The sequence below is a fragment of the Taeniopygia guttata genome, chromosome 2, assembly GCF_048771995.1.
Source record: "Taeniopygia guttata chromosome 2, bTaeGut7.mat, whole genome shotgun sequence".
Classification (NCBI taxonomy): Eukaryota; Metazoa; Chordata; class Aves; order Passeriformes; family Estrildidae; genus Taeniopygia; species Taeniopygia guttata.
In genome coordinates, this window is record NC_133026.1 from 70,808,641 (window position 1) to 70,823,568 (window position 14,928).

Below are 14,928 nucleotides of genomic sequence, written 5' to 3' on the forward strand. Positions count from 1 at the left end.
AATTAAATACTTATCATTTTTAATTACATTGTTATTATTTTAATTAAATTATTACTAATTGTGTTAAAATACTGCGTATTATTGAGATGGAATTAAATACCAACATTTTTAATAAAATAATGTGAGCTATTAGATTAGATTATCCTCTAAACACTGCGAGCCGGTAGTTGAGATACAGATAGAGGCTTGAAATACAGCCAGGATTCTGAGAGCAATGGTCTTGTTCCCAGATAAAGTAAGAGAGCATAGCAAATTTGCAACTAAAACCAGATAACTTCCTATATGCATGTGAAAGATGTTCTAATCTGCTAACAATTACAGTAGTAACAAAAGCATGAAACTGTGACATTTTCTACAGGCAAATTTCAGTATTTACTCCTCATTACTGTCTTTTGCTGAAGCTGCTGTGGGCTTTTTTTTTTTTTTTTTCTAAAGATGATAGCATAGACCCTACCACAGATACTCAGTATCTCATAGGAGAGGATTTTATTTACAAAAGTCATACTGCTTCACTAAAGCAAAAAATTACTCAGCTCCATGTTCTCTTCAAAAAGCTTGGCATTATGAGATCCTCATGGTGATCTTGATGTCTATCTCGAACATCACCTACAAGCTCACACATAGTAAATGACTATCCCCCTCACCTGTAGGCTAATATCCATCCCCTTTCATTCAAGTTTTCCAGATTCAGCAGTCAGTTTAAGCTTCAGCACATTAAGCAAGTCTCTCCCTCATGAAACAGCCCATTTGGTTTATACTACAAGAAGTGAGAGTCAGACAGTGGTGCATTATTTTCTCAATTTCTGCTAAGAAAGATACTACTACTACCACCACAGATACAACTCAATATTTTAAAAGGAAATAAACCTCACTTCTTAATATATTTTTATTCAGTTACCATATAAAAACTACCTGCACCAGATTAAGTCTCTGTCTAACAGAGGCAGTATTAATTATCATTCTTCATCTTTCTGGTTATGGAAATAAATTACCTATTCCTGTGGCTGAAGCAGAAACTTACAGGACTTTTCCTGTGTTTTTTTAAGGATAGATATGTTTGTAGAGAGTATGGTGAGGTGAGAGATGTGAACCAGTGCACTCACACTACTCATATATAAACCACCTTATGATAATTCAGAGCAAAAATGTAGCAATGCAATACAAGCAACACATTATTCTTCAATTGTTCTCTTGCAAGTGAAAAGGAGGGAAAACTCTTTGAACTCTCCCACCAGCCACTGTTGACTCATGCATCTGCCCCAAAACAGCCTGCTGAAATTGGCTTCAAACATCTACTCACAACTGCCTTCCTCCATTGCAGCTTATGAAGCTGTAACATACCAAAGCTTTTTGCACTAAGAAGTCACAAGATTTCCCAGCTTTCACCTTATTCATATTTATTTCACAGCTGTATACACACTCAAGGAGCTTTAATTCACTTGTTCTGTCTGGATGAGTCAGACACAGGAGTACTCCTACCTGTTATTGTCCACAGGAACAGGCAAAGAACACCAGGTCCAAATGCCATGCTGAACCAGGAAGGCAGTGACAACCGCTTTTCCAGCCAGTCGTGTGGAAATTATAGGTCTTAATGCTGAGGCTTTTTTCTGATATTGTTTAGTGTCCTGCTGTGGCCATCAAGCACTGAAACAGACAGCACAGGAAAAAAATAGGTCAGACGTGAGCATTAATTAGAACATCACAGTTAAAGACAATGGACAGGTGACATGCAGGCTTTTTCATTACTTCCTGACTTCTGCATGGATGACATAGTAGATCAGATACACTGATGATACAGAACAAATTACCCACCTGGAAATCTCTTTCTCTAGAGATACAGAAAAATCCCAGAAATAGTTGCACTCTTGGCCTCCAGTATCTCAAACCCCACAAATATGCAGAGTCTGTAGTTATCCAGACCCTGGTTTAGCTATGACTTTAAACTAGCAAGTACTTTTAACCGAGGAATCACAGACAGCATTCTCTCAGATTTAGCATTCATGCTAAAATCCATGCAGTGTTAAGTCAGCTTTTGATGCAGTGCTCAAGCTATTCTTTCCAGCTAGCAAGGCAATGCAAGCAGACCCTACTCCAGAATTTCTAGGGAGACATTCCTTGTCAGGACACTAAATTCTGCAAGTAAGGTATCCTGAGCAACAAATAGACGTAAGGAACAAATAGTTCAAAGCAACATTACTCATGCAAGACTCATGCAAGGAAAAAACTAGCTTAGTCAGACTCCCCCCACATTAAGGATCCTAAATGCATGCTTGACCAAGAATCACTTCTGTAAATTAAAGCACAGATAGTGTTTCTTTCAGTGAACAGCCCTTCTCAAGGCAGAGTATCACACATTCATTACATGACTTCCACATTTCAGCTGCCTGTATCTACATATGATAGAAATGCTGCTAACTGGCTGCTCTTGGCAGGTTCTTTGTCACATATCATTTTATATGATGAAAAACCATCTAGGTTTTTTCCCTTGCAAAAGGAAAAGTTACTTAGACAAGCCAGGGCTGTCTGAGCTTGAGTAGAAACCCTAGCAGCTCAGCAATTGGACTTTTGCTCCCCCAAAAGGGATCCTTTATAGATGACATGTATCTAAATCACACACACAACTGGACCCCAGTCTGCAACTTGCACTTCTGTGACTGACCACAGCTTTTCCAAAGCAAGACACGTATTTATATCAACATGAAAGGGGCTAGATGTTTATTTTAGATGTTAGGAGTTCTATCAACAGCTGAGTGGATCAACTGATGGAGTAAATATTTCCCCCAGTTAGTTCATTAAAGATTACGGCTCCCTCCCTGGGGAAGCCACAGTAAAGATGTGCCTTAACTCAGTACAGAGTATAAAAACTAAAAAACTAACAAAAAAGTTTAGAAGACAGCAATAGGCCTGAGCTAGCTTCAACCCATATGTTCCATTCCAGTGGCAGAAGATGCTCAATGTTGTGATGCTGGGATTATAGAAACCAGCGATGGGAATCATATTGGTATTATTCAGATAGAACTGTATATTGCCACTGCTACATTTTGCCAAGTATAATGGATACCGCGTTGTGTTCAGCATACTTAATATTGCTTCACTAAATCAGAAATCCCATGTCACAGTAAGCATCTCCAAATAATTAAATCTGATATTAGACATTGCATGCTCTACACATGGAATATCTAAATGACCCTGGTCAAAGAACACTGGACTCTTGACAATTTCTACTCAAGTCTATAGTACAAGCACTAACTTTGCTCAAAACACAAACAAAATGACTATAGAACATGACTAGAGCAAGGACTGTCACAAGTACAAAAAGATAAGGCTTTGGGAAAGCTCCCTGTAAAACTAGGAGAGACTGTTACTCACTTTCCAAAAGCCTGATACTTGACTTCTGTGATCTTTGTTCTATCCAACATAAAACAAAATCTCCTTCCTAAGGCAGCTGCCTTAGTGAAGAGTAAGCTGGTCTCCCAATCTGCTCCTATGGTACACAATTAGAAAAATTATCTCCAAACACACACAAAAAAAACCAACAAAAAAACAAAAAACAAAACAGCCCAACAAAAAAACAAACACACAGACAGCATTATACTGTTTCTAAGGTGATGCTATTTTAATATCCATAGTTAGATGTTCACTCAGGAAGCAATTCCTGTCAGGGGAGCTGTTGCAAATTTAGTAAGGCTTGACCTGAGAAAGAGCAAAAGGTCGTCTGGACGCTTCCAGGTACTACTTCTATGATACAAAATTTTCAGCAACAGGGCCATTTTTTGCTTTCTTGCATTGCCTAATTGCTCTTCTGTCCTTCCATCAACTATAATCTTATTCAGTTTTGTAGCAGACTAAAAGACCAAAAGTTCTTATTTTCTTTAAGCCAAGTCATTCTAAATGCCCCACTTATGCAGCTACTGAAATAGCCACTGAGAAGTGTCAGGGTACAGAATCATTGGCAACTAAAGAGAAATAAGCACTTCTGCACAAGAGGTAAAGTATCAGTCCTGAAGGTCCCACAACATGGAGCCCTGTCTTTTGATTTCACGGTAAAGGTGAAGCAAATGGAATTGTTTACTTTCACGCTGAAATGAACTATGGAGATTAATACAACCCATCCACAGAATGGTTGAGGTTGGAAGGGAGTTCTCTAAGTCACCTTGTCTACCCCTCAGCTCAAGTGGAGCAGCCTGGAGCTGGCTCCCAAGGACCATGTCCAGACATATCCAGTATCTCCAAGGATGGAGACTCCACAACCTTCCTGGACAATCTGACAGTATATAGTCACCCTCACCATGAGAAAGTCTATTTCTCCGGATCTCAGTTATGGAGACAGGGATCTCCAGCTGAAAAGAGATGGCTTCTTAAGCCTTTCCTTAAGCTGAATCCAGAAGCATATACTTGCCCATGCACATTTATTCTAATATGTTACTCAAAGTGATAATTTTTATTTGGTGCTTTATTTCAGACATTCAAACTAAACCAGAGAGATGTACAGAGCACACAATTTTTACAGGCTTCATCTTTCAATGGTTTTTGAAATGTTCCTGTGGGTTTTGAGAAAAAAAACAGAGTAGCAGAAGTATACTATGTTCCTACTAAATATTCCCATATTATTAGCACAAACCCCAAATACTTCATCCTTGAGGGATAGAAGAGATTATTATGGCAAGACCACAATTCTTCATACATCCTTCTTGTTTCTATGGAAATCCTCCTAGATGGAAAAGTTTTAGCCACAAAAAAATCCACGATTTGCAGAAGAACTTACTATTGCAGATCAAGGTTTCTGAGATATTGTGCATTTGCTGTAACCTTCATCCATTCCCAGAAACAGACCAGATGCCTAAGAGAGACTTTTAGTTCTTTAGCCTAAGGAAAAATGCATCAGGGTTGGTATCAGAATATCATGAGGTAAAAATTAACCACAACCAGAGATGGAAAAATATTTTATTTATTTTATAGGCCTTTTCCTCTGCAAGGCAAACTTTACAATCTCACTGTCACTAAAAAAAGACAAGCAGCAGCTTCTTTTTACTACAGAACAGTTTCCTGAGGAGTCCACATGATAACTTTTAGCAACACTAAGAAAAACACTGAGAGATGGTGCAAACGATCCAGACTTTTTCAATGTTACTTGTTCCGGGTTCAGAAGCAAAAGTTCCTTGAAGCAGATGGCTGTGGATTTGGTTGTTTGTTTTGTTGTGGGGGATTGTTTGTTTGGGTTTTTGTTTGGTTTGGTTTATGTTGTTGTTTGTTTGTGATTTTTTTTAGTTTTGTTTTTTTGGGGGGGTTTTGGGTTTGTTTTAGTTTCTTTGATTTTGGGTTTTTTTAAAATTTATATTAAGAAAACACGACTTAACAAAGCTGCAAAATGCTAGACTTTGGACCACATTTACAATCTACATTGAATCCTGATGGGACACATCATGTGGGGATACAGTGAATACACAAAAGCAGCACTGTGTCCTCCAACGCTTCTTTGTGGCTCCACATCTATTGATGTTTAATTTCCACATAATAAAAGAGCTTGCATTCATTGCAACACTAGCTTGTGCTTCATGATATTAGGATCAAGCTCAGACACAAAGCACACCCAGTCACAATTCAGTGCACAGCTTCTGACCCACAGATGAGAACAAAGCTACCAGATACTGCGCGCCTTCTTAAACTGTTAAAACAGCAAACAGTGATGCAGTGTGCGCATGCCATGCTCCTCTTTTCTTCCCCATGGTATTTTTCTGTTCCACACAAGTGCAAGTTTCATTACACAAACATAAAACACATTAAAATTTAAGGTGGCCAGTTCTGAGATCCCAGCAGTTAAAAATAACTAAGGCCACAACATTAATTTGCTAGCTGAATCTCTATCCTTCACACATAACACAACGCCTTTTATTTTTATAACAACACAAGCAGACAGCATTGCTGGTAATTACTTTGACATTCCTTGGGTCTTAAAAGTTCAAGTCTGACTTGCACTCTTAGCTAGAAGAGGAATGGCAGCCTTGAGCAGCAGGTATGATCGAAACAGGTATGTATTACACATATATTGCCTTACTCTGAAAACTATTTTTCTGTTCCAGCTGGCAGCTTTTGACAGTGCTCTAGGCAACAGGATAAGGGAGAAGTCTGAACTGAACCCTCTACACAAACAATTTGACTTCATGACCTTTTAAACATATGCAGTTGCTGTTGAGGACCACATCATCTTTTCACAGATAACACATGAACTACAACAGATTTCCAATGAAAGGAATTACCTCCATATTCCTCTTCTCCTCCACACCAAATCTCACTCTGCATTTTGGTTCACCTTAGCTTTAATGCAGACTCAAGTAATTTTCTCCCATAGAGAGAGAAAGGGGTCAGCCAAGCAGAACTATATTGCCACTTCCTACACGTAATTAGGCCAGGACATTAGCAGTAAGAACATGTACAGACTGAATTACCTGCATCTGGGAATACATTCAAATCCTGCAGCTGCAGAACTGCAAATAGAGCATAAGGTATTATGCAGGTGCTCCACAGAAGGTATAACAGAATCCCTGCATGACAACAAAATCAGAGACACAGACAAATGGTGTCATGAAGGCAGTCAGAGAGCACTGCCTGGCAGCAGAAACCTCCAAGAGAATGAAGACCCTGAACACTGGGCCCAGCCACACTGACATCAGTGAAAAGGCAGGCAGGAGGTCCTTGCCTCCTTGCCCTTCTGGTCACTAGCACAGCTAGGGAACACAGCAAAAGAAATACTGAAACAGCATCTGAAACTCAACGCACAGTAAAGCAAAACTCCTATTTTGAATTGACAGCATTTCCTTTATAAAGCAGGCTGGCTGAGTAAATGAAACATATAACCACACTTAAACTGTCTAGACACATAAATACACACACATACATATTTTTCAGCATTTCTATTAAATGTAATACTAGACAATCCTTCAGGAAACCCACCTCTCATTAAGAATTCAAATTAGTTATTTTATCAGTTATGGTACCTACATTAGTACCTGAGATAGTTACTTAATAGCTGAGCATTAACATTGCATAACTACTGCAGAGAGAAAGAAAATTAAACTTCATGCCAGTAGCATTTGTCCCTCGTAACAGAGAGAAAAGCTCAGGACACGTGCAGACACTAGGACTTCTAACAACAACACATGCTGTATGAACACACATCATCAAAGCTGCCACAAGTTATGCATCTAAATAAAGGAGATTATTTCCAAGCCCTTCAGCAGATGTGGAAGATATTACAGAGTCATCGACACTTATGACCTGTGCAATGTCACCTTCCTCTCACACAATTTGCTAACAATAGGTGCCTATACTTGAAAACAAAACCATGACTCCTGATGGAATGTTATTGCAGCTGCAGGATATAGCTATAATTGCAAATGTCTCTCTGCTCTATTAAGAGGGTCTCTTGCAGGTCTTAGTGAAGGCTGACATTAGATTGGTATTACATCCCAACTCTGTATCAATTTCCTTAGTCAGGTCCAGGGCACAAACAGCAAGTTAATGGTAACAAAACAACAAACTGAATAGCTGAATATATTCTGCCATGTTAAGCTGGTGATTGGATACATGCTCCACTAGCTCCACTGGTAACCACAGGTGTCAACTGCTAAGTGACACCAAACAGACAAAGAGAAAAGAGCAATGCTGCACAGAAAGAGAAATTTTATTCTACAAGATTTCAGCAGCCTTCATTACAACTGCGGTGGAGAGCGCAAACAATAATGAAAATCCTAAAGCTGAGAGTTAGCAGGGGTATATGGGATACAGAGCTATTGACAAGAAGGGAAGATTTTGAAGCCACCAATGAATGGTGGAACTACTCGGCTAAGGTATAAAACCACTATAATTAGTGTCAGGATTGACATGTTTCACAATTGTTACTACTTAATTTTCAATACAGACATTTGTATAGCCCTGAGGTCAGACAGCCCAGCAAGGAGGGAAGGCTAACCGAAAAACAACCCTTAGGAAAACTAGTAGCACAGAGTGAGATCACTAGACACCTGAGAGCCTTTCTCACCCCACAACAGTCCAGACACATCAAAATACCTCTCTTCAGAAAGCAGTCAAACTGTTGGACAGCTCCTCTAAGCCATTACACTCAGTTTCCATTTGTTTTCCACTTTCACAAGGACATAGAGGAGAGAGAGAACTAATGAGTGAGGCAATCTTCAAATATGTACTTCACAATGAAAATTAAGTGAGATCTTGAAGGAACAAGATGGTATCTTGTGCCTTCCACAGCAGAAGCAAGACAAAGCAACCCTGCATAATCCTCTGAATTTTCATCTAGCCTTAGTCTGCCACAAAGAGTAGTTCAGAATCAATCTATCTATCTATCTTCTAGTATTTAACTACTTTTTTCCAGCAAGAAAACAGGTGACAGAAGAAAACTATCCAATGGGTGTACATAACACCAGTTTTGAGCTTTGTATGGAAAAAGCTAAACAAGCATTAGCAAACCGCCTGCAAAAAAGATATGTATAACTGCAGAGAAGTTGGTAGAAATCTTCTTCAGTTTGCAGAACCCAAATTTGCTACTGCTGACTGAAGGCCTGTGTGACAAAGTCGTGTGGTCTCAGTCGACTGCCTGGTTCCTTCAAGTGCCATTCTAGCAGGAAGAAATTACACACCTGCATGGCACAGCAGGTTCCAGCTAGGTACTGAGGCACAGGGATAATATGCAAGTGCAGGTTGATGCTTCTGGAGAAACTTGAGGAAATTAAAAGGAGAGGTGGAAGAAAGATTCTCACATAGATGGTCTAATCGGGATCACATAACTGCAAAGAACACATTAATGTATTTATTTTGCACTTGCTCAAGGTTAAAAATTACTATACTAAAACTATGAAAAGCTTTGCTATAGCATTGAGCTGCAACTAAAAGCAATTTTTTCCACTTATATTCTACATCCTCAAACTAAAAGGAAAAATTAATTTATTCAAAACACCATTGCTGAATTGCAGTTCCTAGGATTTAAAAAATTTTTCTTAAAGTGCCATTTTCTGAACTACAGTAATTATTAAAAAAGTTTCAATCTTCAGTAGGAAAAAAAAAATCTCTCTCTACCAAAGAGAAAATCCCACAATTTAGACCTACAAGATTCACAGTTTACACAGACTGGTCAAGACTTTAAATACTGCCCTTTTTTTTCTAAAGAAAAATTTCATGGGACAAAGTTATGACCACATTTAAGTCAGTGCTAGGATTTAGAAGATATCTTTTATGATAACTTGAACTGTTGCAATTGTTACTACTGCTATTTAGTATCTAATACTTAAAAAAAGGAAAAAAAAGAGACTTTTCTTGTAACGTGATCTCTACTTAAGCATCAAAGCTAGTATCTGCAGACTGGAGACCAACTTTTCAAACATACTATGCAGGAACCCCAGACACTGATCTCGGAAGTGCTGAATACAGAGATGATCATACTTCAAAGGAAATTGCAGGCACAATCTATCTTTGAAATGTAGAGGACAGTTGTCACATAAAACATGAGGTTGCCTCAAAAAAACCCCAAGTTTGTAACCTCAACCAAAGCAACACTAGCTACAGAAAGAGTTGCAAAAACATTATTGTCCAGTGCAATTTGCTGCACTGAAATTAACAGCACTAACAGCCCTCACAATACAAACACTATGGAGAAAGACAGTGCAAAACTACTACATTAAAATTTAAGTTTTACTGTAGAAGTTCTCTGAACCCACTTCTGGGTTCTGAAAGCTTTCTGATTTATGGCCTACAGGTGATAAATACTACCCTCATTAATGAACAAAGCACCACATAGTAGAAGAAATAACAGTCTGACACTTGAAGTCAAATGGATGCACTAGGATGTTAAGTAATATGTTTTGTATCATGCTATGGTGTGATAAAACAAGACTTAGAGGTGCATCTAATTTATGAAAGCATTCAAAGCTCTTCACAGATTAATGGCAGAGACTGGATCAAGAAATATAAGTATTAATTTCAACTAAGTTAATTGACCATTTCTGAGATTAGAGTATTGAACACCCAGTGACTGCCTGAGATACAATAACACACACTGCAGGAAAAAAAACTTGCATAAGGGGCATGGGTACAACAGCAGATAGCCAGAAAAGCCCAGATCTTCCAGATGAAGTACATAAACATTCTCTCCATTTGTCTTGCTATTTTATCACCTTCAAGAAGAAATCTTTAGAGCAGTTGGATGTGGCAAATCCATTTCTAGACGTGGGGAAGTCTTTTGACCCACATGGCAATGGCAAGTTTTCATGCCCATTGTTAGTCTGCTTTCCTGTAGAGAAAAATCTTGCTTGAAAGATTTTTTTCACTTATGTACCCTCTAAGCCATTCACTGATTTTAACCAGAGAAGAACCGATTGCCAGAAGGTTCTCACGAATTTTGTAAAATAAGCTAGGCCAGAGAAGGCAAAACTGAAATTTGAACATCTTTGGGCTCAAACCTCATAAAATGTGCCATCCAGTTTCTATAATTGAAGATGGTAGCCCATGTGTCGTGAAATCAGTGCAGTCTGTAGAAAGAGCATGGCAAAAAAAAATGCAGAGGCACAGGGAAAAGACAATGAAAAAATAAGGTTTTGACCTCAAGACACAACTTTACAGAAATTTTAATTAACTCTGCTGTTCAGGAAATTACTTGCCTGTAATAAACGGCTAAAGCACATGTACACACATGGACTCCCCTAAGATGCAAACTTCTGGAGCACAATCTCAGATGAGTACATTTTGCTTCTCTAAAATCCATCTGTATTTTACTAGGGAACCTTCTTGCAACACGCAAAACAATCAACAAACTGTAGAGAGGACAGATTTATCAAAGAAAATGCATCTGGACAGGAAAATACCTTTGAACTGCCTCTTCATCAAAATTAACTAGCTGAAAACTGGCACTAGCCTAACAACATTCATATTATCTCCAACTGGACTGACTCAATTCTAATCTGCTCAGCACAAAGTCACATCATCCTGAAAAATACTCAGTGGTCATACCCTGGCATCATTCAGGAAGATATTAGATGCTTAACTGGAAAAGCAACTATATCTGCTGGTAAATTAGATTATAAATTTGTACAGAAAGATACCTTGTGACAGAAATTGAAAGCTAACTGCCTGACAGTAGGAAGGATTTCTCCCTATGGGTACAATATCCATTACAATGGTTTTTCCTTCTCCACTGTCAGGAAATTGGAGACTGCTGGATATGCAGGACTTGTTCACAGCTCTACCTTTAACCACTGGTTTTCCATTAAGGATATACATTTAGTACCTAGCATACTAATGTATCAAAACTACCATACATAAACCTTTCTCACACACTTCCTTAAATATAAGATCTGTAAGCAAATCTGTACCACTGGTATGTGTGGAAGCCCGCAGAAAACCTTCTCCAGCATTACAGAAGGCACAGCTGGAAAGAGTCAGAAAGACTCCACCTGAAACAGATATTGTGCCTTTACACATGGGTAGGAGAGAGAATAAACTGTTTTTAAAGCATTCCTGATGTAAATTTCACTAGCAGGTTCAGAAACTTGTCTATGGTAACTCCTCCATTTCCATGCCACTGAAATTAGCAGCCTGCTTAGGCAGCATCCAAAACCAAAGAGGTGAGGTCAAGTCTATGCAAAGCTAAACCAAACTATAGCATCTCCAGGTCACCAAAACTTTGTCACTTCATGCAGTTTTTAAAAATTGACAGAATTACAGCTCACTGATACACAGCTAGTGAAGATGAAGCAGCTTAATAGTTGCATGTGTTCTCTGTGGAACCTGAAGTTTTCAAGTGTTACAGAAGCACTCGTCCAACCCTCTACCACAGCATTCCCCAAAGGAAATGGTGGGGAAAATACTAAACTGGGCAAGCAACCCCCGCACACAGCATCCTCCACAGACCACCATGACCATGATTCCACTTTTCTTAAATAATGTAAAATACAGACTATACTGCATTCTCCACTGCCTTGTGCTTAGGGAAAAGCATCAGCTCAAGAAGCTTGTACACACCACTCTCATCTTACCTGCACCACTCAGACCCACAACACGCTGAGCAGCTGACCTCCCATCAGCTAAGCTACCAAAATGAGCATAGACCTATTAACTCTGTATTATGCTAGGTTTTTAGAGATTCAGATTTGGCTCAATGCAATGTCTAACTGTGAAATGTAAACTGCAACAGTCAAATCTTGTCAAACACAAGGATATTTACATGATACTTACACGATACATGAAACAAACATCTCTCAAAATTGTGTGGCTGAGGATCAATCTCCAACTACAAGACATTGCAAAGGCAAAAACAAATAAAGAACCTACCCCAAAGAGTTTAATATATCAACTCCACTATCTTGTCATGCAGTCAGTGTGAGGAACATGAGGGTGTTCCTACAGCATAAACAGAAAAGGGAGGAAGAGAGGGCAAAACAGTTTGCATTTCATTTTGTTCCCTCAACTACCTGACTGTTCTGCAATAGGCACCTGAAGGGGGTCAGGAGAAGGATGGAATTGTTTCTGTATAGCAACCATAATGCAGATAACACCCAAAACTGCAGTGATACAAAAATCACATATAGTGCTTTCTCCTGTTGCTTTCTCCTGTGTAAGCTCTGTTCTACTGCTCAGAATGCAATCTAACAAAGCATTTCACAAACTACACGTTAGCACCATTCTCAGCAGGCACATAAATACATGTCAGGGCTGTAACAAAAACACACTTTGACAGAAGACTGGAGGGCAGCTTGGTGAGAGTAATATTCTTACATTCCTTGGATACATAAATATCAATAAATACACACACAGAGAGAACAACATAAAGCTATGATTTCTCATCTCGAATCAGACACAGCTAAATGCACAGGAACACCTAAGAAATACCCTATCAAAATTGATCCTTCATACATAAACACTTATTTTTCTACACGTACGTAAATAAATACATCTATCTGCCCACACACAGACGTTTCCCCAGAGCAGCCCGCTGTTGTATCTCCCCACTCTCCCGGCCTAACAGGTCGCATAGGATACACACTTGGCTTCAGGTCCCGCAGCCGCGGGAGTCAAGGAGTGAAGGATAACTCCCTGGAAGCGGGTGGCTCATCGCTACCGCTGTCCCGCTGCCTTCCAGCCCGGCGTTCCCAGCCGTGCCAGAGCTCCCTCCCCACCCTCGCCCAGGCCGCGGCGGCGCTCCCACCTCCTGGCGACCCTACCTAGCAGGGGGCAGGAGCCGGCGCGGCCCCGCCGCCCCTCCTCGCTCCCTTCCGCGGGTGCTGGGTGCCGGGGGCCGGGGCCGGGCCGGGGCCGGGCCGGGCAGGGCAGGGCGGGAGGTGCCGCCACCGCCTCCTGGCCGCTGCTGACTCAGGAGCAGGCGCCGTCCCTCCACGCCGCTGCCGAGGGGCGGCCGCCGCCTTCCGCGCAGGATCGCTGCCCACAGCCGCGCCGGGCACGCACCGCCCGCGCTGCGGGAGCGGGCCGCACCTGCGGGCAGCCCTGAGCGCAGCACGGCAGCGCTGGGAGGCGGCCCCCGGGCAGGGAGGTGCCGTCGGTCCAGCACCATCCCAAGAGGGAGGGCGGGGGGCCGGTTGCAAAGGGAGGAGGTGCCCGTCTCCATCTTGAGGAAGGGGCGAGCGGGCGGCGCAGCCTCCTCGGCACGGGGACTGGCACCCGCTGCTGTCCTCCCCGCCCGGCGGGACCGTGTGGAACCGTGGCACCTTCTACGGTCGTGCACCGACAGGGCTTCTACTGTTCCATAGACGCGACCTGGAGATAGAGCCGCGAGAGGTCTCCCAGGTGTGAAGACCTAAAGCAAAGGTGTTGAACCAACAAGCTGTAGGGGAAGGCAGCCGCGCCCCCTGCCTCACGCCGCTTTGGGTGCCGGGGGTCTGAAAGACGACCACAGTACTGCTGTTGGTCTGCTAAGGTGGGATCCCACACACAGTCCCTGCCTGCAGGTCTCCCTACTTTTGCCACCTGCGGCGCTTTTCGCTGCTCTGTTTCCTCGTGCAGTGTTTTGGGGACACTGGTAGGATTTGCTGGTAGGGATTCCGCACGGTGACTGCAGCAGGAGGACAGCACCTGTCAGGCATGAGCTGCACTGGGGTGTGCTCCCCAGCTCATACATTCTCGTTCTACCTTCCTTCTGATCCTCGCCTTTCAATTTTCTGATAAACATTGGCTGGGGAGCCAATGCTGCTCATGTGGCAAAGTCCCACATCCTAATGGCAAATATCTCTGTTGGAAGCCTCTACGAGAGAACCCACAGCTTATTCAGAACAGCTTTTCAACAAAATATTCAGCTTGTCTCTGTCTTTGATTTTGCTTTAATTCTTGCCACATTGCCATTTTCTGTTTGCAGTCAGAGCATGCAGAAATGGTTTGATTGCTTCTTTGATTTTTACAGCTCCACTCCAAAATAATAGACCGATTTGATTTGGAAAGAGGCATTTTTCTACTTAACACCAAAGTCCATGTGACATAGAGAAGTGATTTAAGTGTATCCACCTCAGCAACATTTTAGAACCAGCAATTTCATTCTTAAGTGGAAAAAAAAAAAAAAAAAAAAAGAGCAATGAATTTCAGACTTGCAAAAGTTCCATGCTGTTTTGTACCAGCTTAGCAAGGTCCCAGATCCTCTGTTCCACCTGTTAGTGATGGTACTGAATTGCCAAGTTCTGCTCTGTCTTTAATTAATTACCAGTGCTTGACTTGGGGTAAACAGTGTTTTGCAGATACTACAGGATGCTAAAAAAAAAAAAAAAATAAAGCATTTTAAAGATGTAAAAATGTAATCTCTTGAGTGAACATCAGCTTTTACCTCCTCGTCTTATTCCCACCTTACCAACTGTATTCAACAATGGTCTGTTATGATATTTCCTGAAGCTACGTATGTCTTCCTTATGTATGGGAAGGTCATGA

The 14,928-nt window shown here is 41.1% G+C and overlaps 1 protein-coding gene across 15 annotated transcripts in view; it reads right to left on the reverse strand.

The window, feature by feature from the left end:
• The window catches only part of KIAA0319 (KIAA0319 ortholog), a 57,998-nt gene extending 43,465 nt beyond the window's left edge, over positions 1–14,533 (reverse strand). For 2 of the 15 annotated variants that reach the window (XM_072924190.1, XM_030265583.4), the window contains exons 1-3: positions 13,224–14,532; positions 6,447–6,485; positions 1,480–1,644 (exon numbers count right to left, since the gene is read on the reverse strand). Coding sequence is in view for 14 of the 15 variants with exons in the window: in XM_030265583.4 (XP_030121443.4) it covers positions 1,480–1,528 (49 nt within the window). In the remaining variant the exon portion in view is untranslated. The other 13 variants (XM_032746873.3, XM_030265581.4, XM_072924182.1 and 10 more) reach the window with 12 other exon arrangements.
• Positions 14,534–14,928: the final 395 nt, after the last annotated feature.